The sequence below is a fragment of the Myxine glutinosa genome, chromosome 2 (genome assembly GCF_964187855.1).
Source record: "Myxine glutinosa chromosome 2, kmMyxGlut1.1, whole genome shotgun sequence".
NCBI classification, from domain to species: Eukaryota; Metazoa; Chordata; class Myxini; order Myxiniformes; family Myxinidae; genus Myxine; species Myxine glutinosa.
Genome location: NC_136262.1, coordinates 189,821,571 through 189,849,549, shown reverse-complemented (window position 1 = coordinate 189,849,549; position 27,979 = coordinate 189,821,571). Strand labels below are relative to the sequence as shown.

At 41.5% G+C, this 27,979-nt stretch overlaps 1 protein-coding gene across 25 annotated transcripts in view; it reads right to left on the bottom strand.

Annotated features, from left to right (window-relative positions):
- The window catches only part of LOC137420979 (uncharacterized), a 136,910-nt gene that overhangs the window by 12,166 nt on the left and 96,765 nt on the right, over window positions 1-27,979 (bottom strand). For 14 of the 25 annotated variants that reach the window (XM_068106556.2, XM_078772110.1, XM_068106557.2 and 11 more), the window contains exons 12-13: window positions 21,449-21,572; window positions 17,840-17,920 (exon numbers count right to left, since the gene is read on the bottom strand). In XM_068106556.2, the coding sequence (XP_067962657.1) occupies window positions 17,840-17,920; window positions 21,449-21,572 (205 nt within the window). Of the gene's footprint in view, window positions 1-17,839; window positions 17,921-21,421; window positions 21,573-27,979 lie in introns of all 25 variants that reach the window. The other 11 variants (XM_078772102.1, XM_078772103.1, XM_068106550.2 and 8 more) reach the window with 1 other exon arrangement.

Below are 27,979 nucleotides of genomic sequence, written 5' to 3'. Positions count from 1 at the left end.
AATTGATTAATCATTTAATTTTTTTATGATTATTATTTATTTATTTTCATTATTAATCATTTATTTATTTTCTTTCTCATTTGGCCAATATCTCAGGCACCTTTTGAGCTGGGAAGCTAATATTTGGACATGAGTGACCAAGTGATGTGGCTATCAAGGATATTTTTGATTTATTGATTAATCATTTCATCTATTAATTATTTATTGATTAATCGATTAATTATTTATTGAGTAATCAATTAATTATTTAATTTTTTATAAATGACTTGTTTAATTAAATTTCTAAAAGATACATCTTCGGATGAAGCACTAGTGGTTTAGTTATGCGATTAGCCAATTGATTATGAAAATATTTTGTGATAATCTTTTATTGATTTTAATTATGCAATTAATCAATCAATTAGTGTACACCTCTCCCTCCCAATGCAGCCTCAATGAGCTGCACTGCGGTATTGCCGGGCGCCAGAGGCGCCCCGGCAATGCCGCGCTGCAGCATATTTAATTATTTGGCATGGGGCGGTGTACTTTGAATGTATCTGTACTTGTTGTACACCGCTCCTTTCCTATGCCATCTCCAGACATTGCAAATCGTCATTGCCGGGCACCAAAGGGGGCTCGGCAGTGACGCACGCTGAAAGAGAGTACTCAGTTTTCACTCTGGTTTCTTTCTTGTTTTCTTGTTTTCTTTCTTGTTTGTTTTACTTGTTCCGATCGCTTTTTTAACGAGCCACCCACGAAGCACGCAAACGCCAAATCCCTCGTGTTCGTTCATGTCCTGCTTTGCATCACGTGAAACGTTCCTCCAATGATTGGCCGAGCGATTGTGAAGCCACGGCGGCCATGTTGGAGCTCCCAGAAGACCACCGCGAGCTTGAAGGACACGTTGAGCGACACGACGCCCTTTATATATTTTCTCAATCAACTCGGGATTTATAAAAGTAAAATTTGGCGCAGGCTATTATATATCAAGGTTTCAACTTAATCTACTTGATATGTCAATTCATTGAACGTATATTTTTGTATCAGCTTTGATTTATTATTTTTTTTACGAGTAAATTTTTTTGCATTATTTTATAATATGAAGATTCCTCTGAAGGAGTAATAATTTTGATTGCGTTTTATGCTCACGATACTCAATATGAACAATTTGTGTGGTCGCTTCTGTCGGGAATCCAAGACGGCGCGCATTGACATCAAGCTATCAGTCTATAACTCCAATAACTCCAATTAATTTTGCTTCTGACAAACCAGACTTGATCTGCTTAACAGAAACTTTCCTCCTTCAAGCTGTCTCTGATTCCTTAATATCTCTTCCTGGTTTTTCCCTCCTCCGGTATGATAGACCTGAGCCTCGTCCTGGTGGTGGGGTGGCTGTCTTTATCAAAAACTCTCTTCCTCACTCTCCTTGCACTGCCCTCTCTCCTCCTCACCCCCAGGAGTACCTCTGGCTACGGCTTCCTCTCCGCTCCCACCTTTTGTTCAAATGTGTGTTGTACTGTCCTCCAAACAGTGATGACTCCATTTACATTTTCACTGTCTGACAACATGGACCAACTTCTATCCACTCATCCCAACTCTCTCTTCCTCATATGTGGCGACTTCAACTGTTATCATGCCAGCTGGCTGGGTGTGGGTACCTCTCTCACCAGCCATGGCACCTCAGCAAAGGACTTCTGCGACTCATTGGGATTGACACAATCTGTCAATTTCCCGACCCGGATCTCAGCCAATGGTGTATCTGCTCTTCTAGACTTGATTATGTCAAACTTCCCTGCTAATGTCTGCTGCTCTTCTTCTGCTCCATTCGGTTCTTCTGATCATGTGCTTGTTAAAGTGGACATCTCTCTGGCCATTCTCAGAGAGCCTCCTTAGCGTCAACGACTCTGCCATTTCACTCAGGCCGACTGACACGGTCTTCAAGCAGCCATCAATCATCTGGACTGGTCTCCCATCTCCACTGCCTCTGACATCAATTCTTCCTGGGAATTCTTCCAAAGCAAACTGCTCTCTCTCATGCACACATTTATCCCATCTCGTCTTCAGTTGTCTTACCCTTCCTCCCGTCCATGGTACACTGAATCTTGTGGTGAGGCAGTTGCCCTGAAACAACTTGCCTTTGCCTCTTGGAAGGCTAATCCAACTGAAGGTAATCTCAGTTCCTTCCACCAAGCTCGGAACAAGTGTGTGTCTCCCCTCAGGAGTGGCAGTAAGCACTATCTCTCCACACAAGAATGAACTCTCAAACCTGTCTCCTTCCGAAAAATCCTGGTGGCATCTGGTCAAATCCGTTTCTGGGGTTTGTTCCCCCTCCATCCCCTCCCTTACCTCAAATGGCTGCACAGTTGACACCGCACGTGACAAAGCCGAATGCCTCAACTCTGTGTTTGCCTCAAAATCTTGTGTCCCAAACCCATCTCTCTCTGTTCCCACCTTACCCAGTCGAACCCAACTGCTCCTGGACTCGGTGTCCTTCTCTCCTGACAAGGTGGAGGAGTTTTTGTCAAACCTCAACTCTGATTCTGCAACTGGACCAGACGGAATCAGCCCACGGGTCCTAAAATCCTGCTCTGCCGCTCTCACCCTCTCTCTCTGTTCTTTTCACCCTCTCTTTTGCTCAAAGTCATCTGCCAGCATCCTGGAAATCAGCAAACATTACCGCTTTACACAAAAAAGGTGCAAAAACAGATCCTTGCAACTACAGACCAATCAGCCTGCTCCCAATTATCAGCAAGGTCATGGAATCCATCATTGCTTCGGATATCAAATCCTTCCTCTTCTCCAATGGCTTGATCTCTGATAATCAATTTGGATTCAGACCAGGTCATTCTACTCTGGACATGCTGCTTCTGCTGTCTCAACAATGGATGGAGGTCCTCAATGCCAAACAGGAAATCAGAGCTGTCTCCCTTGACATATCGATACGGTCTGGCACCCAGCTCTGCTCACCAAACTCTCCTCCTTTGGTATCCATGGTAATCTCCACGCATGGCTGGCGGACTTCCTCTAGTCGTAGTCAACGTGTGGCCTTGAATGGGTTTCTCTCATCTCCTCTTCCTGTTCAGGCTGGAGTTCCCCAAGGTAGTGTTCTGGGCCCTGTGCTTTTTCTGGTCTTCATCAATGATCTCTCTAGTCCCTGGTGTTGGGCTCGCGGCTAGGGTGCCAGCTTAGGATCCAAGGATCCTGGGTTCGAATCCCGGTCGATCGCTGAATTAACGCCAGGGGGGTTGACTCAGCCTGTCATCCTTCCGAGGTCGGCAAATTGAGTACCAGTGCACTGGTAATTCCCTGTTTATCGTAAAAAGGCGACCAACAGGGTTGGCGGCAGGAAGGGCATCCGGCCGTAAAACATTGCTTCAAAAAGGGGACCAAAAAACAACAACAACCACGGTCCCCGAAAAGGCCAACCCCCGCATTGCGGGGAAAAATGGCCTCTAAACGGTGGTTTTTTTCTTGTTTGTTTGTCCGGGCGATATCTCAGCCATCCTTTGAGCTAGGAAGCTGAAATTTCGGCACAATAGTGAGCAAGTCCTTTGTCAAAAACGGTATTTTTTTTTTTTGATTAATCAATAAATTGAGGAGTTATTTAATTATTAGCGATTAATCAAGTACTTAGTTAATTCATCAAATTTCCTTTCTCTTCTGACCATTAACTCAGGCACCTTTTGAGTTAGGAAGCTGATATTTGGACATGCCAATGACCAGGTGATTTGGCTGCAAAGGATATTTTTGATTTATTAATTAATCAATTAATCGATTAATTATTTAATTATTTGATTAATGACAAAAACTTTTTTTTTTTTTAAGTTACAGATTCTGATGAAATAGTGGTAGTTTATGTGTTCTCTGACCAAATTGATTAATAATTTAATTTTTTATGATTATTGTACACCGCTCCTTTCCTATGCCATCTCCAGGCATTGCAAATCGTCATTGCCGGGCACCAAAGGGGGCTCGGCAGTGACGCACGCTGAAAGAGAGTACTCAGTTTTCACTCTGGTTTCTTGTTTGTTTTCTTTCTTGTTTGTTTGTTTTCTTTCTTGTTTGATTTTCCGGGCGATATCTCAGCCATCCTTTGAGCTAGGAAGCTGAAATTTCGGCACAATCGTGAGCAAGTCCTTTGTCAAAAACGTTATTTTTTTTTTTTGATTAATCAATAAATTGAGGAGTTATTTAATTATTAGCGATTAATTAAGTACTTATTTAATTAATCAAATTTCCTTTCTCTTCTGACCATTAACTCAGGCACCTTTTGAGTTAGGAAGCTGACATTTGGACATGCCAATGACCAGGTGATTTGGCTGCAAAGGATATTTTTGATTTATTAATTAATCAATTAATCGATTAATTATTTAATTATTCGATTAATGACAAAAAAAATTTTTTTTTTTAAGTTACAGATTCTGATGAAATAGTGGTAGTTTATGTGTTCTCTGACCAAATTGATTAATAATTTAATTTTTTTATGATTATTATTTATTTATTTTCATTATTAATCATTTATTTATTTTCTTTCTCATTTGGCCAATATCTCAGGCACCTTTTGAGCTGGGAAGCTAATATTTGGACATGAGTGACCAAGTGATGTGGCTATCAAGGATATTTTTGATTTATTGATTAATCATTTCATCTATTAATTATTTATTGATTAATCGATTAATTATTTATTGAGTAATCAAGTAATTATTTAATTTTTTATAAATGACTTATTTAATTAAATTTCTAAAAGATACATCTTCGGATGAAGCACTAGTGGTTTAGTTATGCGATTAGCCAATTGATTATGAAAATATTTTGTGATAATCTTTTATTGATTTTAATTATACAATTAATCAATCAATTAGTGTACACCTCTCCCTCCCAATGCAGCCTCAATGAGCTGCACTGCGGTATTGCCGGGCGCCAGAGGCACCCCGGCAATGCCACGCTGCAGCATATTTAATTATTTGGCATGGGGCGGTGTACTTTGAATGTATTTGTACTTGTCATTTATTTATTTTCTTTCTCATTTGGCCAATATCTCAGGCACCTTTTGAGCTGGGAAGCTAATATTTGGACATGACAGTGACCAAGTAATGTGGCTATCAAGGATATTTTTGATTTCTTGATTAATCATTTAATAGATTAATTTTTTATTGATTAAATGATTAATTATATTGATTAATCAATTGTTTATTTAATTTTTTATTAATGACTTATTTAATTACATTTCTAAAAGATACACCTTCGGATGAAGCACTTGTTGTTTAGTTATGCTATTACCCAAATTGATTTTAAAAATATTTTGTGATAATCTTTTATTGATTTTAATTTTACAATTAATCAATCAATTAGCGTACACCTCTTCCTCCCAATGCAGCCTCTATGAGGTGCACTGCGGTATTGCCGGGCGCCAGAGGCGCCCTGGCAATGCCGCGCTGTAGGATATTTAATTATTTGGCATGGGGGCAGTGTACTTTGAATGTATTGTAAACCGCACCTTTCCTATGCCATCTCCAGGCATTGCAAAACGTCATTGCCGGGCACCGAAGGGGGCTCGGCAGTGACGCACGCTGAAAGGGAGTACTCGGTTTTCACTCTGTTGTACACCGCTCCTTTCCTATGCCATCTCCAGGCATTGCAAATCGTCATTGCTGGGCACCGAAGGGGGCTCGGCAGTGACGCACGCTGAAAGAGAGTACTCAGTTTTCACTCTGGTTGTTTGTTTTCTTGGTTGTTTTCTTGCTTTCTTGTTTGTTTGTCCGGACGATATCTCAGCCATCCTTTGAGCTAGGAAGCTGAAATTTCGGCACAGTAGTGAGCAAGTCCTTTATCAAAAACTGTATTTTTTGTTTTTTGAATAATCAATTAATTGAGGAGATATTTCATTATTAGCGTTTAATTAAGTACTTATTTAATTAATTAAATTTCATTTCTCTTCTGACCATTAACTCATGCACCTTTTGAGTTAGGAAGCTGATATTTGGACATGCCAATGACCAGGTGATTTGGCTGCAAAGGCTATTTTTGATTTATGAATTCATCAATTAATCAATTAATCGATTAATTATTTAAATATTCGATTAATGACAAATCTTTTTAATTTTTTTTTAAGTTACAGATTCTGATGAAATGGTGGTGGTTTATGTGTTCTCTGACCAAATTGATTAACAATTTAATTTTTTTATGATTATTATTTATTTATTTTCATTATTAATCATTCATTTATTTTCTTTCTCATTTGGCCAATATCTCAGGCACCTTTTGAGCTGGGAAGCTAATATTTGGACATGACAGTGACCAAGTGATGTGGCTATCAAGGATATTTTTGATTTATTGATTAATCATTTAATCGCTTAATTATTTATTGATTAATTATTTATTGATTAATCAATTAATTATTTCATTTTTTATTAATGACTTATTTAATTAAATTTCTAAAAGATACGTCTTCGGATGAAGCACTAGTGCACTATTTAGTGCCTCATCCTCATGCCTCATCTAACTTCGGATGAAGCACTATTTAGTTATGCTATTAGCCAATTGATGAAGAAAATATTTTGTGATAATCTTTTATTGATTTTAATTATACAATGAATTGATCAATTAGCGTACACCTCTCCCTCCCAATGCAGCCTCTATGAGCTGCACTGCGGTATTGCCGGGTGCTAGCCGCGTTGCAGGATATTTAATTATTTGGCAAGGGGGCGGTGTACTTTGAATGTATGTGTACTTGTTATTTATTTATTTTCATTATTAATCATTTATTTATTTTCTTTCTCATTTGGCCAATATCTCAGGCACCTTTTGAGCTGGGAAGCTAATATTTGGACATGAGTGACCAAGTGATGTGGCTATCAAGGATATTTTCGATTTATTGATTAATCATTTCATCTATTAATTATTTATTGATTAATCGATTAATTATTTATTGAGTAATCAATTAATTATTTAATTTTTTATAAATGACTTATTTAATAAAATTTCTAAAAGATACATCTTCGGATAAAGCACTAGTGGTTTAGTTATGCGATTAGCCAATTGATTATGAAAATATTTTGTGATAATCTTTTATTGATTTTAATTATACAATTAATCAATCAATTAGTGTACACCTCTCCCTCCCAATGCAGCCTCAATGAGCTGCACTGCGGTATTGCCGGGCGCCAGAGGCGCCCCGGCAATGCCGCGCTGCAGCATATTTAATTATTTGGCATGGGGCGGTGTACTTTGAATGTATTTGTACTTGTTGTACACCGCTCCTTTCCTATGCCATCTCCAGGCATTGCAAATCGTCATTGCCGGGCACCAAAGGGGGCTCGGCAGTGACACACGCTGAAAAAGAGTACTCAGTTTTCACTCTGGTTTCTTGTTTGTTTTCTTTCTTTCTTGTTTTCTTTCTTGTTTGTTTGTCCGGACGATATCTCAGCCATCCTTTGAGCTAGGAAGCTGAAATTTCGGCACAATAGTGAGCAAGTCCTTTGTCAAAAACGGTATTTTTTTTTTTTGATTAATCAATAAATTGAGGAGTTATTTAATTATTAGCGATTAATTAAGTACTTATTTAATTAATCAAATTTCCGTTCTCTTCTGACCATTAACTCAGGCACCTTTTGAGTTAGGAAGCTGATATTTGGACATGCCAATGACCAGGTGATTTGGCTGCAAAGGATATTTTTGATTTATTAATTAATCAATTAATCGATTAATTATTTAATTATTCGATTAATGACAAAAAATTTTTTTTTTTTTTAGTTACAGATTCTGATGAAATCGTGGTAGTTTATGTGTTCTCTGACCAAATTGATTAATAATTTAATTTTTTTATGATTATTATTTATTTATTTTCATTATTAATCATTTATTTATTTTCTTTCTCATTTGGCCAATATCTCAGGCACCTTTTGAGCTGGGAAGCTGATATTTGGACATGAGTGACCAAGTGATGTGGCTATCAAGGATATTTTTGATTTTTTGATTAATCATTTCATCTATTAATTATTTATTGATTAATCGATTAATTATTTTCTTGAGTAATCAATTAATTATTTAATTTTTTATAAATGACTTATTTAATTAAATTTCTAAAAGATGCATCTTCGGATGAAGCACGAGTGGTTTAGTTATGCGATTAGCCAATTGATTATGAAAATATTTTATGATCATTTATATATTTTAATTTCACAATTAATCAATCAATTAGTGTACACCTCTCCCTCCCAATGCAGCCTCAATGAGCTGCACTGCGGTATTGCCGGGCGCCAGAGGCGCCCCGGCAATGCCGCGCTGCAGCATATTTAATTATTTGGCATGGGGCGGTGTACTTTGAATGTATGTGTACTTGTTTGTTTGTTTGTTTGTTTGTTTTCTTGCTTTCTTGTCCGGACGATATCTCAGCCATCCTTTGAGCTAGGAAGCTGAAATTTCGGCACAATAGTGAGGAAGTCCTTCGCGTCAAAAACGTTATTTTTTGTTTTTTGAATAATCAATTAATTAAGGAGTTATTTAATTATTAGCGATTAATTAAGTACTTATTTAATTAATCAAATTTCCTTTCTCTTCTGACCATTAACTCAGGCACCTTTTGAGTTAGGAAGCTGATATTTGGACATGCCAATGACCAGGTGATTTGGCTGCAAAGGCTATTTTTGATTTATTAATTAATCAATTAATCAATTAATCGATTAATTATTTAATTGTTCGATTAATGACTAACTTTTTTTTTTTTTTAAGTTACAGATTCTGATGAAATGGTGGTGGTTTATGTGTTCTCTGACCGAATTGATTAATAATTTAATTTTTTAATGATTATTATTTATTTATTTTCATTATTAATCATTTATTTATTTTCTTTCTCATTTGGCCAATATCTCAGGCACCTTTTGAGCTCAGAAGCTAATATTTGGACATGAGTGACCAAGTGATGTGGCTATCAAGGATATTTTTGATTTATTGATTCATCAATTAATCAATTAATCGATTAATTATTTAATTATTCGATTAATTCCCCCCCAAAAAAAAAAAATCAGTTGCAGATTCTGATGAAATGGTGGTGGTTTATGTGTTCTGTGACCGAATTGATTAATAATTTAATTTTTTTATGATTATTAATTATTTATTTTCATTATTAATCATTGATTTATTTTCTTTCTCATTTGGCCAATATCTCCGGCACCTTTTGAGCTGGGAAGCTAATATTTGGACATGACAGTGACCAAGTGATGTGGCTATCAAGGATATTTTTGATTTATTGATTAATCATTTAATCGCTTAATTATTTATTGATTAATTGATTAATTCTTTATTGATTAATTAATAAATTATTAATTTTTTTATTAATGACTTATTTAATTAAATTTCTAAAAGATAGGTCTTCGGATGAAGCACTACTGGTTTATTTATGCTATTAGCCAATTGATTAAGAAAATATTTTGTGATAATCTTTTATTGATTTTAATTATACAATTAATCAATCAATTAGCGAACACCTCTCCCTCCCAATGCAGCCTCTATGAGGTGCACTGCGGTATTGCTGGGCGCCGGAGGCGCCCCGGCAAAGCCGCGTTGCAGGATATTTAATTATTTGGCAAGGGGCGGTGTACTTTGAATGTATCTGTACTTGTTATTATTATTATTATTATTGGCTGTCTTTAATTTCTCTCTGGATGGCGCCACGGCAGATGAGGAGGACCGCAAGGCATGAGGACACAAAAAACAACACCTTTATATGTGCAATCCATGCTTTTCAAAAAAAGAAAGAAAAAAAAAAAACCGCATCGCCGCATCAATTCTGGAACTTTGGTCTGACCAGAGACCAGCAATATATTTTTTTCGGCCTTATCTATCAATATTGTTGAAATGAAGATCAAACAGCTATATGTTGAAATATGTTGAAAAAGTCAAAACTTTACATGGGGTGTACTTACTTTTTCACGTGACTGTATAATGGATGCCTGTACAAGATAAAGTATGAATGAATGAATGAATGATCGTTTTCAGGCCATTTTCCCCGCTAGAGCAGGGGTTAGCCTTGCGGGCCCCATGACAATCATGGTTCCCTGTTTGAGGCAATGTTTTTATGGCCGGATGCCCTTCCTGACACCAACCCTTAGTCGCCTCTTACGATGCGCAGGGATACAGTGTACCTATTCGAAACCGGGGTACACACCGGGATCATTCATCCCAGCAAGCTTGTGCTCAATTTGCCGACCTCGGAAGGATGACAGGCTGAGTCCTGGTGTTAATTTAGTGATCGACCGGGATTCGAACCCAGGATCCTAGGATCCCAAGCCGGCACCCTAACCGCTAAGCCAACACCAGGCTTAAAGTAACAACAGAAATAAAATATGCAACAGTTAATAAAGTATGCAACATATACAGTATGCAATATATATAAAGTATACAATATAAATTAACTATTGTAAAAAAAATAATTGTTGACCAAAATCAGCATTCTTGAGAAATCGCAAGCAAGCAGGGCCAAACGTCATCTTTGTGGACCTGTCAACGGCTATTAATATTGGTAGGGCTACTGACTACCAGAAAAAATAATAAACAAAAGTGAGACAACGAGAAAACTTGGTAGAATGTGTCCGCTCAAAATACAACTGCTACACAAGGCATACAGAAAGCCTTAACATAGGTGCACAGTTCATGCCGAGAGGCGAGGACACGACTGGTACTGCAAAGGCGCAGTACACGGACATTGTCTGCTGAAGGCGACAGCACTAACAATTGAGATTCTACGCTTCTGGAAAGCGAGCTGACCTCAGAATAGTTTCCATATTGTAACAACCCAACTGGCTCCTCAATAATGACTTTCTGGGATTCGACAATCTGCTTGCCCTACCTGATCTGGTCGATATTAGATACAGGGTGTCTCAAAATACATGGAACCCATGTCACTGCTAATAATTCTGCCAATATTAATGTTCTTGTTCTTTTTTTTCAGATTTGAAGAGAGGAGACCATAACAACTAATAATTATCAATCAAAATGCCTTGGACGAAGGAGGAAAAAATATTTTGCGTCACTACTTATTTGGAGACGAAATCATTCAAAACGGTGCAAGCAAAATTTCACAGGAAGTTCAACTTCAACAACTATCCCCAGAAAAACCAAATTTATCGTTGGGCACACAAATTTCAAGCCACTGGATCAGTAAACAACCTCAACAAGAAGGCAGAAACACCCAGTTCTGGCAGGAAGCTGACTGCAAGATCTCCTGACAATGTGAATGTGGTGAGACATTCTGTCGGAAGGAGCCCAAAAAAGTCCATCCGAAGACGTAGCCAAGAGCTGGGTCTTTCACGTGCGTCAGTGCAAAGAATCTTGATCAAGGATCTTCAGCTGTACCCATACAAGATCCAGATCAAGCATAAACTCACACCAGCTGACATGGCAAAACGTGTTGTGATGTGCCGGTGGTTCGAGAACAAGATCGAAGAGGATCCTGACTTTCTTGATGATGTTTGGTTCAGCGACAAAGCACACTTCTTGCTCTGTGGGCATGTCAATAGCAAGAACAATGTGTTCTGGGGCACACAGCCCCAGACGAGGTGCTTCAGAGGCCCTTGCACTCTGTGAAATGCACGGCCTGGGTGGCCATCTCAAAACATGGCATAATCGGACCGTTTTGGTTTGAAGACGCAGACGAGGAGGCAGTCACTGTCACAAAGGAGTGTTACATTGTGGTGCTCAACAAGTTCTGGAGGGGACTTGGGAGACGTCGTGGCGTGAATCGAGATGTGCAATGGTTCCAACAAGATGGGGCAACTGATGCAGTGGCTGATGCAGTCACGATTGAGTGGCTGGACCACCGATTCCCTGATCGGCTGATCAGCAGGCGCCGCGAACCCGAGTGGTCTCCGCATTCACCCGATCTGAACCCCCCAGATTTTTATCTCTGGGGGTTCTTGAAGGACCACGTGTATGAGAATCGTCCTCAATCCATTTCTGAACTGAAAGTGGCCATCACCCAGAAGATTCGTGCCATCAGGAAGGAAGAGTGTGTCAGGGTGATTGACAACTTCACTCGTCGGCTTCAAGTGTGTCTAAGGCGCAAAGGCGGTAATTTGGAACATGTGCTCTAATAAATGTATCCTTTGAGCTGGAGACCTCAAATCTTCAGTTTTTTAATTATCATATCAGCTTCCAGGAAATGTAATCTTTTTTGGAGTTTCTTGTCTGAGTAATAAATTATTATCATGTTAATGGGTTCCATCTATTTTGAGACACCCTGAGTACCAGTCCACCGAATGCCCTCAAAATAAATTGGGATCTTCACAAACCAAAACAGTCCCAGTAATGGAAACCGTCCTTGTGCAAATCCTACTATACAGCTATTCAGCTAGTATTAAACAAGAAAGAGCAATCAGAGATTTCAAACCCTCAACAGGATGTATTTTCAGTGGTTAAGGCTTTTGTGTTCAAACAAATATGGCGGCCAAACCACGTGACCGATGACATCATTATTTTTTTTCTTCTAAACTAATTTATTCCTCGATTATGCTCAATTTCATCTTGATTGGATGAAGTTTTGAACTTGTCGAATTATGACGTCATAATGGAGGCACATATGACATCATCATTAACATTTTATTCCCCATGGAGAGTTCTTCGCAATGAGCCATGTCTCAATTTTTTCTATTCAGCGCTTTCGGAGATATAGAGGTGCAAAGTTTTTCGGTTTTTCCAAGATGGCGGCCTAACCACGTGATCTATTACGTCATAATTATTAAGCAATTACACATGGGGAGTTGCACCTCTGGTGAAAATTTCCTGTCAATCGGACCAACGGTTGCAGAGAAAATAATATTTATTCTGTGCGGACAAACAAACAAAGACAAACGGGCTCAAATGCAATACCCTCTCCTCTGGCGAGGGTAATAAGGCAATTGTATGTACGTAATGCATTTATATGCAGGGCTGCATTTATATGCAAGTATTGGAACAGTGAAGTCAAATTTGTTATTATTGCTTTATACTCAAGAAATGTGGATTTAAGACAAAAAGGTGATTATGACACAGAGTACAGATGGTCAGCTTATATTTCTTGGTATTTATATGCATACTAGTATATAACCCGTCAAAAATGATGGGTTGGAACAGTCTATTTGATGGTGCAGCCACGTGAGCGTGCCAAAGTCTGAAGCCTGGGTCTTGTGTCAGGTGTGCTTACATCTTCTCTATTTATTAGACATCCTACAGACGGAAATGAACAGTCGTTTTACTCTGCGCACTTTGCACGTCATGTTCAGCGAATTTCACCTCCCTATGCCGCGTATTTATTGTGATAAAAAAAACAAAAAAAACTGCTTCCTACACCGACCTTCAGGCTCGGTTTGCAAGCCACCATCCACAATTCCAATGTAAGAAACATAATTACTCTTCTTTTGGGTCTTCAGAGTCCTAAGGGTCTTTTTGGGTCTTTTGGGTGTTCAAGCTCTTTTGCATCCTTGGGGTTTTCTGGTTCATTTGGGTCTTTTAGGTCATTTGAGTCTTTTGGGTCCTCTGCATTTTGGGGTCCTCAGTTCTTTTTGGTCATCTAGGTCTTTAGGGTATTTTGGGTCTTTGGGGTAATTTGGGTCTTTGGATTCCACTGGGTCCTCAGGGTCTTTTTGGAGTTTTGGATTGTTTTGTTCTGTGGAGTCGTTAAGGGTCTCTGGTGTATTTTGGGTTTTCAGGGACCTTTTGGTTTTCTGGGTCTTTTCGATTTTTTTGGGTCTTTGGGGTATTTTGGGTGTTCGGGGTCTTTTCCGTCTTCTGTTTCTTTAAGGGTCTTTGGGATATTTTGGGTCCTTGAGGTATTTAAGGGTCTTATGGGTCTTTTTGGTCTTCTGAGTATTTAAGGGTCTTTGGATCTTCAGGGTTTTTTGGGGCTTTGGGGTATTTTGGGTCTTTAAGGGTCTTTTCAGTGTTTTGGGTCTTTGGGGTCTTTATGGGTCTTTTGGGCTTTTGGGTATTCTGGATAGTTAAGGGTCTTTGGGGTCTTTTGGGTATTTAAGGGTCTTGGGGTCTTTTCAGTCTTTGGGGTCTTCAGTGTATTTTGGGTTTTTGTGGCCTCTTTGGTATTTAAGAGCCTTCAGGGTCTTTTGGGTCTTTAACGGTCTTCAGGGCCATTTGGGTATTGTGGGTCTTCAGGGTATTTTGAGTCTTCAGAGTCCTTGGGGTCTTCTGTGTCCTTGAGGTCTTCATGGTCTTTTGTGTCTTTAACAGTCTACAGGGTCTTTGGGTCCGGGTATTTTGGGTGTTCGGGGTCCGTTGGGTCTGCGGGGTACTTGGGGTCTTTTGGGTCCTCAGTCTTTTAGGTCTTTTAACCGGTGGACACACAGTCGTGCTCAAAGATTGCCCATTTAAACCCCCCCACTCAAATCCCTCCTAAAGCACTATTTAAAGCCTTTAAAGCCTACCCTTATGAAGGGGGACAGACACACATTTTGTTTTATATGGTAGATATTGTTGCGGTTTTGAGTCTGTCAAGTGAGTGTAATAAAGGTTAAAGTCTGTCCCCCATAGTTAGTCACACAAGCAACATGTAGCCTCACGATAGTATAGTTATGTCTTAGTATTTGTGAGCTTAGTTCCTCTCCTTTGTTAATTCTGCGTTGAGTAGGAGCCAGGGAAATAGGCCCTACTGCCACCGATCATCCTACGTCCGTAGCCTCAATCCAGTTTGTTAACGTTGGTTCATATTGGGCGGGTTAACACGAGGGAGGCAGAGGAGGATCGGGGCGGAGTCGAGGCAGAGCGATGACGGTAAGCATGAGCCGCCAATCAGAGCTCAGAGGTGGTGGCGTCAGAGGGCGTGGTGAGAAGAGTCTGGTGAGTTCCAGAAGGTTCGGGGGGGCGTAGCTATAAAACCCGCTGCGCAAAGCCCTCGACAGGACTTGCATCGGAGGGCTAAGAGGACTTGACTTACTGCAAAAGAGAGAGAGAGAGAGATAAAAGGACTCGCGTTGTACTGCCCGATGAACTTGACCATTGCACGAGAACGCGCGCTAACCAACACCAATTGTATTGAGGAAGAGGAGTTGGTCGCTACATATACGCGGGCGCAGCCAGGCGCGTTTATAACGAAATAGCGCATTTCAGCCGCGCGAGTGAACGAGGCTGAGTAACCACCAGCCGCGCTAAAGTCCGCCCTCTACCGTTTCACCCCAACATCTGCCTTGTTCGAGAGACGCACTACGAGTCCCTGCCTTCGCCTGCCGCCATCTTCGCGGGACGTGCCGGGACCATCTCTGGACGCGTTGGGGAACACCTGCCCATCTGCAATCCCCTGTGTGAGTGTGAGTGAGACGGGCCCGTTGTCCCAGGGATAAGTTAAGACTGTTTCAGGATTACGCTGTGTCTCTTCGTCCTTGAACTGTATATACGTGTGGGAATAATTAAACCCTTGTTCTTTCTTTCTGATTCGATCATTCCTGTGGTTTCCTCCATTGACTAAGCGTGGCACGAATAAGATCGCGCCAATCGGGTTCCACTAGTTAAGACTGCGCGGACCACGTGTACGCAATCCGCTCGGCGTACTAACATCATACGTGGTTCGCGCGAGGCTTGTTTCCTCGCTCCCAGAGCAGCGCGGGTACTTAGGTACGAGCGAGAAAGTAGTCCCGAAACCCTACTCCGCGTGTGTCCGGGAGGGACGTAATAAGTCTCGGTTCCGCGAGGCCAGTAAAGACAAGGGGATTAATCCCCCCTTGATAAGGGGAAGAAGGCCGGCGTAGAGAACCGCAACCATATGTTTTACCATTGTAGACCAATGGCACTTTTTTATGTTCAGTCCACCTGTTAGTTTTTTTTAGTTAAGCAAAAATATTGCAACAGATTAACTTAAAGTAAATTAAAGTTGTATAATAGTTAGCATTTGGTTTAGCGTGGTAACATAATTTTTACCTAACCGGATCTCTAACCCTTGACATCTTGCCCCCATAATGTTGCAGTTTATCTTTACATCGTTATACATACTTGTACCGAGTTTGACTTCAATTCCTTCAGTCTTAAGTTATTGCGGTAACAAAAACCTATCACAGACGCAAAGACGGACGGATGGACAACGCAAAAATATAATGCCTCTGGCAACTTCGTCAGCAGAGGCATAAAAAAAGGAAGGCTGTCCTTTTGGAATATGACAACGCACATCTTTCTGGTCATGTTATTTGTGGCTGTGGCATAATTAACAGCAGCTCGAGCCAGGCTGTGGAAAAAATATATAAATCCGTCATGGCAAACACTTAGATAAACAATGTATTGTATGTCCCAAAGGAGAAATATCACACAAGTCATTACCATTTCACAATTAGTGAGTAGGAAGATGCATCAAATTTTGTCATAAAATAGAGGCCAGGTCAATGTAATATGTAATTAAGGCTTAAAATCCTACAAATTTCATCTGAATCCGTCAAAATTCATCTTTTTGAGATATCCTGCTCATCGAGAGACAGGCAGACAAGGGTGAAAACAGCTCAAGGGACTTGATGCTGATGGGTATAACACGACTAGTCGAGAAACGTTGAGGCTCGATCAAATCCTGGACTGGTCGCCACTCCGATGCAGGTCACTCGACTAAGTGCACAAGATGTAATTTGTTCATGGTGCTAGCGATAGCATGCTGACTCTTCTTGAAGGAAACCGCCCGTGGGATCTTTAACGTCCATCAACAACTAGCCAGCCCGAAGGTGAAATCAAACTTGCTCAAATTAGATTGATAAATTTGAATACCATCAGATTTGATACATTCAAAGTGTGCTTCAGATGAGCTCTTGTGAAATTATCATGATTGCCTATTGTTAACCCGAGATGGAACAAAGGACTGACAACTTATTTCCTGCTTCACATAAATACCTGAGAAAATTCGCTGACTTTGACAGCCTTCTTGAAATCTATTCCTATAAAAGGAAAAAAATCTCTCTCTCTTTGTTTGTAGGTGTTCTATGCATGGCCACATTTCTTAAGTTACAAATTCCAAACTCTGTGTACAAATACATCTTTGTGTGGGGGTAACATAGGCTATGTGGCCACGGCCTCACACAAGGTGTGGGGGGCTGGGGCGTAAATTCTCTATGTGAATGTGCACCGTGTAGCGCCCCCTGGTGATGGGTATTACAATCCCTTTTTTTTTAACCTGGGCAACGCTGAGGTTAAAGCACACTTTGCACAGGTAAATTTGTCCTCCTCCCCTCCAAGCACACTTTGCACCCCTCCCCCCTCCATCCCCACTCGGCAACGCTGGTTCTTCAGCTAGTAAAATATAATTATAATGCGCACGGCAAAATGTTGAGGCCTTCTGTATGACTTGTTTCATGCTGGATCACAGTAACAAACTACGCATGAGGCCCTGAGACGCTGGGTATAACGCTGGCCCTGAGACGCTGGGTATAACGCTGGGCATTTGATGGCGAAATTGAGCTAGGTGCACTAAAGTAATCAATCTTTGAAGCACAGGAAACCTAAGGTGATAATGGTAGTTCTTTACAGAATATTTGAAGCTGATGCTGATCTTTGTTTTAATCAACTGAGAATTTAATGGGATTGCAAATGGCAACCTCAGCATAAGATCTCTCCTGTTAAGAAGTTGTATCTGATGGTGAAATCTGCTGTACTTCTCAGGGTTCGGTTGGTTCTCCAAGCAAAATACCAAATCGGCATCCATCTCTATTCACCACCATTATTTTGCACCGTCAAATAGCCTTTAAAGCCAAGTTCCGAACTAAGCAGACCACTAAAGTGCATCCCTCGGAGGCTCAACTGAGAATTTCTAGGCATGCTGTTGTCAGAAGTAATCATTATGAGAAAGATTTAGGCAGTCGGCAGTGTGTGATTCTCACTTTGCATAAGGAACAACGGAACACAAAAATCAAACCTGTGTGCTGAAGAAAAGACTGCGAATGCCACGTGACAAGAATGTACCATGAGCAGCATACCCTGTCATGTCAGGCAAAGCCTACGGAAGGAAAAGGAGGAGGGGGTTAAGGTTAGTGGTTGGACAGTGATCAGAACACGGACAGTATTATAGTGAAGATCACCAGGAGAGGTGTTAAATAAATGAGCAGAACTCTACGAGGTTGGGAGTTTGAGGTACCAGAGGGTCTGGGGATTTAATTCACTTCCAAGAGGAGAACTTATGACAAGTCATTGACGCTGTATATTATTACGTTTGTGAGAATGCACCCTGGGGAGGATATCCATGAACACGTAGAAATTACCCAGACAGTTACTTATTTCGTTTGTGTATAGGTAGATCCATTGGAGGGGGCGATGGAGGAGGGGTGCATTATTTGGATAGGGGTCCTTTGTCCAGAGGATCGGGAGTGGGAAGTGAGGGGGGGGGGGGGGGAGGGGTTGTGTTGTGGGGATAGTCCGTTTATTCCCAGTGTGATGTCTCCACATGTGGTGCTTTCACCCCTGGGAGGTGAGGGGGGGGGGGGAGGGGGTAGGGGTTGTGTTGTGGGGATAGTCCGTTTATTCCCAGTGTGATGTCTCCACATGTGGTGCTTTCACACCAACAATCCGCTTGATCCAATCTCAATTCAACAACTGGCCTAATCTGTTTTTTCCCTTTTCCTTTCTATTTTTCTCTCTATGCATACAGTGCTTTCAGAAAGTATTCGCACCCCTTGACTATTTTCCACATTTGTTGTGTTACAGCCTGAATTTCAAAATAGACAAAATACCCTATAATGACAGAGTGAAAACATGTTTTTAGATTTTTTTTTACAAATTTATTGAAAATAAAACAAAGAAATATCCAATTTACATAACTATTCAGCCCCCTGAATCAATACTTCGTTCAAGTGCATTTGGCAATGATTACAGGCACAAGCATTCTTGGGTATGTCTATCAGCTTTACACATCTGTCTTCTTGGGTATGTCTATCAGCTTTACACATCTGAATTTGGGGAGATTCTCCCATTCTTCCTTGCAGGTTTGCTCAAGCTTTGTCAAGTTGGATGGAGAGCGTCAGTGATCAGCAATCTTCATGTCTTTCCACAGATTCTCAATGGGATTCAAGTCTGGGTTTTGGCTCGGCCACTCAAGGACTTGCACGTTCTTGTTCTGAATCCATTCCAGTGTTGCTTTGGCTGTATTCTTGGGGTCATTGTCCTGTTGGAACGTAAATCTTTGCTGCAGTCTAAGGTCTTTTACACTCTGAAGCAGGTTCTCCTCAAGGATTTGCCTGTATTTGGCTCCATTCATTGTTCCCTTTATCCTTACAAGTCTGCCAAGTCCCTGCTGCTGGAAAGCATCCCCACAGCATGATGCTGCCACCACCATGCTTCAATTGCTTCATGGTTGGGATGGTGTTAGATGGGTGATGAGATGTGTTCAATTTCCGCCAGATGTAGCGCTTTGCATTCAGGCCAAATAATTCAATTTGCATCTCATCAGACCACAGAATATTTTGCCCCATGCTCTCAGTCTTTCTCGTGCATTTTTACAAACTCCAGGTGTGCTGTCATGTGCCTTTTTCTCAGGAGTGGCTTCCGTCTGGCCACTCTCCCATAAAGCCTAGATTTGAGAAATGCTGCATAGACTTGTCCTTTGGGCAGATTCTCCCATCTCAGCCAAGGAACTCTGTAGTTCCGTCAGAGTGGTATATGGGTTCTTGGTCACCTCCCTGATCAAGGTCATTCTTGCCCGGTTGCTCAATTTGGTCGGATGGCCAGCGCTAGGAAGAGTCTGGGTAGTTCTATATTCTTTCCATTTCCTAACGATGGAACTCACTGTACTCTTGGGAACTTTCAACAATCTTGAAATTGTTTTATATCCTTCCCCAGATCTATCCCTCCTTACAATTATATCTCTGAGTTCTACGGACAGTTCCTTGGACTTCGTGGAAGAGTTTCTGCTCTGACATACACTGTCAACTGTGGGACCTTATATAGAACGGTGTGTTTCTTTCCAAATCATGTCCAATCAATTGATTGGCCACAGATGGACTCCAATAAAGTTGTAGAGACATCATAAATAAACTCCAAATTGAGCTCCAAAATAAACTCCAAAACTCCAAATAATGGCAAATCCAATTTCCTTTGATCATCTGAGAGACTCCATCATCCGAGAGACTCTTGGATGATCAAAGGAAATTGGATGCACCTGAGCTCAATTTGGAGTGTCATAGCAAAGGGTTTGAATACTCATTGACTGAAGACATTTCAGCTTTTCATTTTAAATTAATTTGTAAACATAAAAAAATATATATCCATTTGACATTATGGTGTATTATGTGTAGATCAGTGACAAAAGAAATCTCAATTTAATCCATTTTAAATTCAGGCTGTAACACAACAAAATGTGAAAAAGTCGAGCGGTGTGAATACTTTCTGAAGGCACTGTACATATATATTAGATGAATGAACAGGATTAAATAATTAAATTGATATATGTGGGAAAAGTACATGCCCAGATGAGGAATCAAATCCAGGTTCTCTGGAAAACCGTACCAGTGCTTTGCCATCTGAGCTAGAGTGGCAATTGATGGAAAGAGAGTGGCAATCATATGTGTGGGAAAATTGCATGCTCAGTGAGGGTCGCCCAGAGAGCTCAGATGGCAGATCAGTGTTTGACCCCCATCCCCATGTTTTGCTTTGTATTGTTGCCTGGCATAACAATATTTTAGCAACACAACACATATAGGCAACACAGACCCGCACATCAATTGCCGAATACAGCAAGGCCCAGAAGCGAGATGAACTTTCCAACCATTTGATATCCAGATTTAGTGAATTATCTTGTGTTTACAAAAAGTATTTACACCCTGGAATATGTGAAGGCATGGAAAACTCTGGATGCCGATAACCTGAAGAAGTCTGGGTGGATCAGTGATGTGACTGTTCTTGAGAAATGGCTTGTATGAGCAAAGGTATGCCTATAATAGATCAATGACATGGACCCATGTTGGCAGAGCAGATAATCATGACGTTATATACTGTATATTAACATCATGCTTATCTGCTCTGACATCGTCAATGCTCTCGGATGTTTATCCGGCCCCAAAGCTTTATCTTCTTTCATGAATTCCAAGAAAGGCACAAACAAATGTGAAAGAAACCAACTGAATAAATAATGCAAGCAGACTGGACACCCAGCTTAACGTACATCCGTGGGCGAGACAGTTTAGAGGTGAATGTGTGTACCACTAGGTCATCCTACCAGCCCTTACCACACGGTACTAAATAAAACATTGAAAAAAACAAAAACTTATCTTTATTTCTTAAAATACATCGTTTTGTCAAAAAAAAAATGGCGACAAAAAAGAAAAGAAAAAAAAGAAGTGGATTCTGGTGGGTTTGTGTTGGTCTTTTGTTCATCATAGTAAAATGTGCATATTTAATTTACCACTCTTGTTGGGGACTCAAATGGTTAGAATCATGTTAAAACTTGATGCAACAGTAGATTAGATCTGGCTATGACACGGCCGACATTTTTGCAGGGCTCTGGTACCTCAAAATTTGGCACTACACCACTGACCACAGGCAAAGCGAAGTGGTGAAGCCGAAGTGCGCCATGCTGCTGGTGTGGCAGATGGGGGTATATTGGATGGCTCTGGGGGTAACTGGCCTGTCCTGCAGCCCCTTGCTCCATATTCATGTTCCTGCAAAAACAGAATATCAGGACACTCCACATCGATTACATTCAATACAATTTACCATTTTCCTAATTGAATATACGAATATAAAATAATATACCAATCAAATATATGGAGGTGGGGGTGTTTTTTGAGGCATCAAAGAGCATCACGATTGGGAGGGGGGGGGGGCAAGGGGAGGGTGGTTGGGTATTCGTGCCACAGTCACACAATACCATCTTCATGTTACAGCAATCTTGGATTTCCCTTCACTTCGGGCCCCATGCAATTATAAGATGTGTCAATTTAGATGTGTCATGTTAGATGTGATTTAGATGTGTCAATTATAAGATGTCAACACCTTGCTTTCGCTCAAATTATTCCAATAATGGCAGTTTAAATAATCAATTTGAGGCTGCAAGAGGGCGTTTCCAAAAAAAAGAAAGCAGGAAGTTCAATGAGAAGTTTGTAAAATTTGGAGGGAGCTGAAGGACAGTTGCGAATTAACACACGGGCACGTGCCCAGGGCCCCCCAAACTCAATGAGGGCCCCGGGCAGAGGCATCGTGAGAGTCATACAACCCATGCAATTGCATGGGGCCCTGAAATAATGAGAGATAACGAGAGACCGATCATGGTTCATAATCTTTCGAGACGAGACCAAGGGTGCGGACTCACTTTGTCGACAAAACATATCACTTTGTGAATGGTGATAAACACAGTGCAAAGGGAATGCTCCATCTTGAGGAAAGAAAGCATTGTCACCTAATGAGTCGATTCAAATGTTTCCTTGATGTTTCACTACACATGACCATGAGAAAATTATGGGGTGAAGTTGGTATTAGTACAGAAAGCAGGTAAAGTGGAATAATAACTATATGTTTAATGTATACAAATGCAACAACAATCACAATAAAATGTGCAATTCCTAATGTTAACACATATTGAGATATTGTGGAGCAAATCCACACTATAATTTATTATATGATCACAAAACAATCCCTCATTAGTAAATGGATTAACGCGTGAGCACGGTGGAATGTTGTGGTTTATAAAATCAGAACACCCATCCAAAGGGTGAAACAAAACTACCCCAGCGGGTGTTGAAAAGCAAAACATAGCTAAACTAGAACGACACTCGGTAGAGAGCATACCTCCGGCAGGATGAACAGTTTACGTTTTGTATCCCATTGATAGGTCAGATCTGGATTCAGACCTGAGCCAAAATCGAATCAGTTTGTTCTTGTCATCTAACCAACTCATCCACAACTTTTTGAAATATCATGCCTGATATCAAATATCATGCCCAGAGCCCTGGTGTTGGGCTAGCAGCTAGGGTGCCGGCTTAGGATCCTAGGATCCTGGGTTCGAATCCCAGTCGATCGCTGAATTAACGCCAGGGGGGTTGACTCAGCCTGTCATCCTTCCGAGGTCGGCTAATTGAGTACCAGTTCACTGGTAATTCCCTGTTTGTCGTTAAAGGCGGCAAAAAGGGTTGGCGTCAGGAAGGGCATCCGGCCGTAAAACATCGCTTCAAATAGGGGACCGAAAAACAACAACAACCACGGTTCCCGAAAAAGGCCAACCCCCGCTTTGCGGGGAAAAATGGCCTCTAAAGGTGGTTATATATATTATGCCTACAACCTGTATGCTAGCAGACCTAAAATGGATGTGCCTAGTCAAAGTAGATGTGCGTTGGAATTATCTGTTTTAACCCTATAATCACTCAATGGTGAAGAATCACTTAAAAATTACAATTCTACCTGGATCCGGATCTTCACCAAAATCTAATAATTTCGGACGTGTCACACACCCAACCTATCCACCAAAGTTTCATCCGAATCCGTCCACAACGTTTTGAAGTATCGTGCTCTATATCGGTTTTAACCCTGTAATCACTGAATGGTGAAGAATACAACAACAACAACAAACAACAACAGGCATTTTAAGGCCATTTTCCCTGCAAGAGCAGGGGTCAGCCTTGCGGTCCCCAAGACAATGTTCTCCATTTTCCCCTATTTTCTGCATTTCCCCTTGTTAACCCCCTTGCCCGCATTTCTTCTTCGGCCATCTTTAGCCAAGTCTTTCTCGGTCTTCCCCGTCCTCTACTTCCTTCTAAATTCATTTCCATCACTCTTCTCAACCAGTCACTTTCATCCTTCCTCAACACATGACCAAACCATCTCAAACTGTTTCTCTTCACAGCATCCATCACAGGCTCTATTCCCATCATCTTTCGCAATTCATCATTTGTCTTCCTCTCTCTCAACGATACTCCACACATCCACTGAACCATTCGCATTTCCACCCTTTCCAGCCTTCGTTGCTGCTCTATGTTCATTACCCATGTCTCACTCCCATAAATCATAACACTTCTCACACATGCAGCATACACCTTTCCCTTCAGCTTCAACAACACTCCCCTCCTCATCAGCACACCACTCAGTTCCCGAAACTTCTTCCATGCACATCTCACTCGAGCAACCGTTGCCGAGTCTGATCCACCTTCTCCATTCAGCATGTCTCCTAGGTAACAAAATGTTTTCACACCTTCCAGCTTCACGCCATCTCCAAGATCCAACTCAACATTTCCTCCATCTGCAGCTCCCTCTGTGCACACCTTACACTTGAATGTAGCTGCCACACTGGTTAATGACCCTCTCAAACCACTACATTTTTGATGAACCCACTCATCGCACATTGTACGTTAAATGGAGTTCACTCCGACACCCTTCCTGCACACAGCACACGGCCACTTCCCAGTTCTTTCGACCTCACCACATGCTTTACCACTTGCCATCACCTTCGTTTTTCCGATATTCACCTTCAGACCTTTTGTCTCCATACATTCCTTCCACTTGTTCATCTTCTCCTTCAGACCATCCATACTTTCTGCAATCAACACCAGATCATCTGCATACAACAACTCCAACGGTAAACCCTCCTTTACGTTCTGAGCCAGTACCTCCATCACAGCTACAAATAGTAGTGGACTTAGTACCGACCCCTGATGCACTCCCACCTTCACCTCAAACTCACCACTGTTCCCGTCCTTCGTCCTTACAGCTGTGCGCGCTCTTTTGTACATTGCCATCACTACTCTGATCAACCATTCCTCCACTCCCAACTTCCTCAATGCCCATGTCACTACTTCACATGGAACCGAATCAAATTCTTTCTCCAGATCAACAAACCCAAGAAACGACTTCTTCCACTTCTCCATATACTTCTCCTGCAACTGCCTCACAATAAAAAGCGCGTCTGTCGTTCCTCTTCCTGGCATAAATCCAAACTGCATTTCGTCAATCTTCACTTTCTTCCTCATCCTCCTCTACAACACCCTTTCCAATACCTTCATTCCATGCTCCAATAAATTTATCGCTCGATACGAGCCACAGTCCAGAGGGTCACCTTTCCCCTTGTATAGAGGGACGAGGGTACTCAGTTCCCAATCCACTGGAATGCGGCCTTCTTTCACCACCAGATTGCAGATCTCTGTCATTCTCTTCACACCCCAATTTCCCGCTGCCTTCAACATATCTCCCACAACTCCCGTCGGCCCTCCCGCTTTTCTACTCTTCATTGCTTTTATCGCTTCCTCAACTTCCTTCTCGGTTATCTTCTATGCCGGTCCTAAAACTGGGTTACTCTCTATGTTGCCATCCCATTCATTCTCTGCATTCAACAGTATTTCCATATATCTCTTCCATCTTCCTTTAATTCCATCTGGGTCCACAACGATTTGTCCCACTTCATCCTTCAAGCAACTCACCCCCATCACATCACACCTCTCTTTCACTATCTGCTTTGCAATCCCGAATACTGCTCTCTGGCCCTCTTCCAAATCCAAGCGTTCTCCGAACAATATTCCTGCATGCCTCCTGCGCCTTTGCTACGTCTTTCTTTGCAGCCTTCTTGGCTGCCTTATAACTTTCAAGCTCTGCCTTTTCTGCCCCCATACCCTTCGCCTTCTGCCACTCCTTGACCTTCTTCCTCTTCTCGTCAATCTTCTTTCCAACTTCATCATCCCACCACCATGTTTCCGAGTGCCTCGGTGGTACTTTTGTCCATCCACATACCTCACCGACAGCTCCCAACAGACTATCTTTCATTGACATCCAACCACTTTCAAGCTCAACCACATCATCCTCCACCATACTCAACCTCTCTTTCAATGCCTCCCTCACTGTCACCTCTTTCAACATCCACACCTTCATTCTCGGTTGGTACTTCACCCGCCGAGCTCTCCTCGCACCTTTCACCCTTATGTCGCAGACAACCAAGTGATGCTGTGAAACAGCCTCCTCCCCCGGGATCACCTTTGTGTCCCGGAGGTGCCCCCTATCTCGCCTACGCACCAGCAGGTAGTCAACGGTTGTCGTCGACTCACCTGACGTGTATGTAACAAGCTTATTATCCTCTTTCTGGAACTGAGTATTACAAATCAACAAATCAGCTCCATCAGGAAACTCCAAAATCCTTTCACCTTCTCCATTTCTCACACCATATCCGTAACCCCCATGAACTCCCTCAAAACCGTCCATACTCCTTCCCACATGTCTATTTAGGTCTCCTCCTACCACAAAAACTTCCTCATCTTTCACGTTTTCCATCAGCTTCTCTATTGCACACCAGAACTTGTCCTTCTCTTCATCGCTCCGACCAACCTGCGGAGCATATCCCGGAGATGATGTTCACCAAGAGCTTTCCAATCATCATTTTCACCATCATCAACCTTTCACTCACTCGAGTCACACTCACCACACTGTCTTTAAACTCCTCAGAAAACAGGACACCAACACCATTCACGCCCTCCGGGCACCCTTGCCACACAAACTTGTATTTCTGTCCCTGCCTACCCTTCACCATTCTCACACCACTTCCCTTCCATCTCGTCTCCTGCACACAACATATGTCCACTCTTCTTCTGAGCAATACTTCCACCACTTCTCCTGATCTCCCTGTCATTGTCCCTACATTCCATGTCCCAAACCTCAGAAACCGATCTCCATGTCGGGCATCTCCATGAATGGTGAAGAATCACTTAACAAAATCAAAAATTCTCTTATCGGGACCTGGATCCAGATATTCACCAAAATCTAATCATTTCATCCTTATCACACACCGAACTGAACCTCTCCACCAAATTTTGTCCGAATCCGTCCACAACGTTATGAAAAATCGTGCTATATATTGTTTTGGCCCCATCTATCAATGGTGAAGAATGACTTTCAAAATTAAAAAAAAATTCCCAGATTATGATATTCCCAGATTTGGATATTCACAGAAATCGAATCGATTCTTCCTCATCACACACCCAACCTATCCACCAGGTTTCGTCCAAATCCATCCATAACTTTTTAAGATATCGTGCTATATATCGGCTTTAGCTCTATCTCAATGGTGAATAAAACCACCGTTTAGAGGCCATTTTTCCCCGCGAAGCGGGGGTTGGCCTTTTTCGGGGACCGTGGTTGTTGTTGTTTTTTGGTCCCCTTTTTGAAGCAATGTTTTACAGCCGGATGCCCTTCCTGCCGGCAACCCTATTTGTCGCCTTTTTACGAACTGGTACTCAACTGCCAGTGAACTGGTACTCAATGGTGAATAATCACTTTAAAAAAGTCTCTGATCCAGATTCGAATCTTCACCATACTATAATCAATTATTCCTTGTCATACACAAAATCCCATCCACTAAGTTTTGTCCGAATTCGTCCACAAAATTTGGAAATATGGTGCTATATATCGTTTTTCACTGATCTCTCAATGGTGAAGAATCACTTACAAATGTTTTTAAATTATCGTATCCGGATCCAGATGTTCACCGAAATTGAATCACTTCGTCCTATTCACACACCAAGTTTCGTCCGAATCGTTCATAACGTTTTGAAATTTTATGATATATATATCGTTTTTGGCCTATCAATGGTGAAATATCTTGTTCACAAACAAACAGACAGGGGTGAAAACATAACCTCCATCCATCCACCTTCGGTCGCGGAGGTAACAAAAGACGAAAAGGGTTGAAAATCACCCGAAATTACCTTTTTTCATTCCACAAGCGGCAGAATAAGAAAAGGGTCCTCGGTCTATCTATCGTATCTGGGGTGTGTTCATTACCAATCAGCTCAAAAGGGTCCTCTGCTCACCTTCACTCCTTCATTCCTCTTTTCTCCCGCCTCTGGAAAAAAGCTCCCACACTCTCTTCAATCCCACTCCTCCCTCCAGGTCTTTAAAACAGCTGTTCACCACCATCTCTTATCTTCCCCCATCCAAAACCTTGATCTTTTCTACCCCTGCTAATTTCACCCCAATTCCACTTTTTGAAATACCAACTTTTGTCCTGGAAGTCCTTGGTGTCCTTGTGCTTTATACTTCTCCCTCCCCACCCCCTTCCCACGCCTCCTCCCCCCGGGCCCTCTCCCTTCCACACATC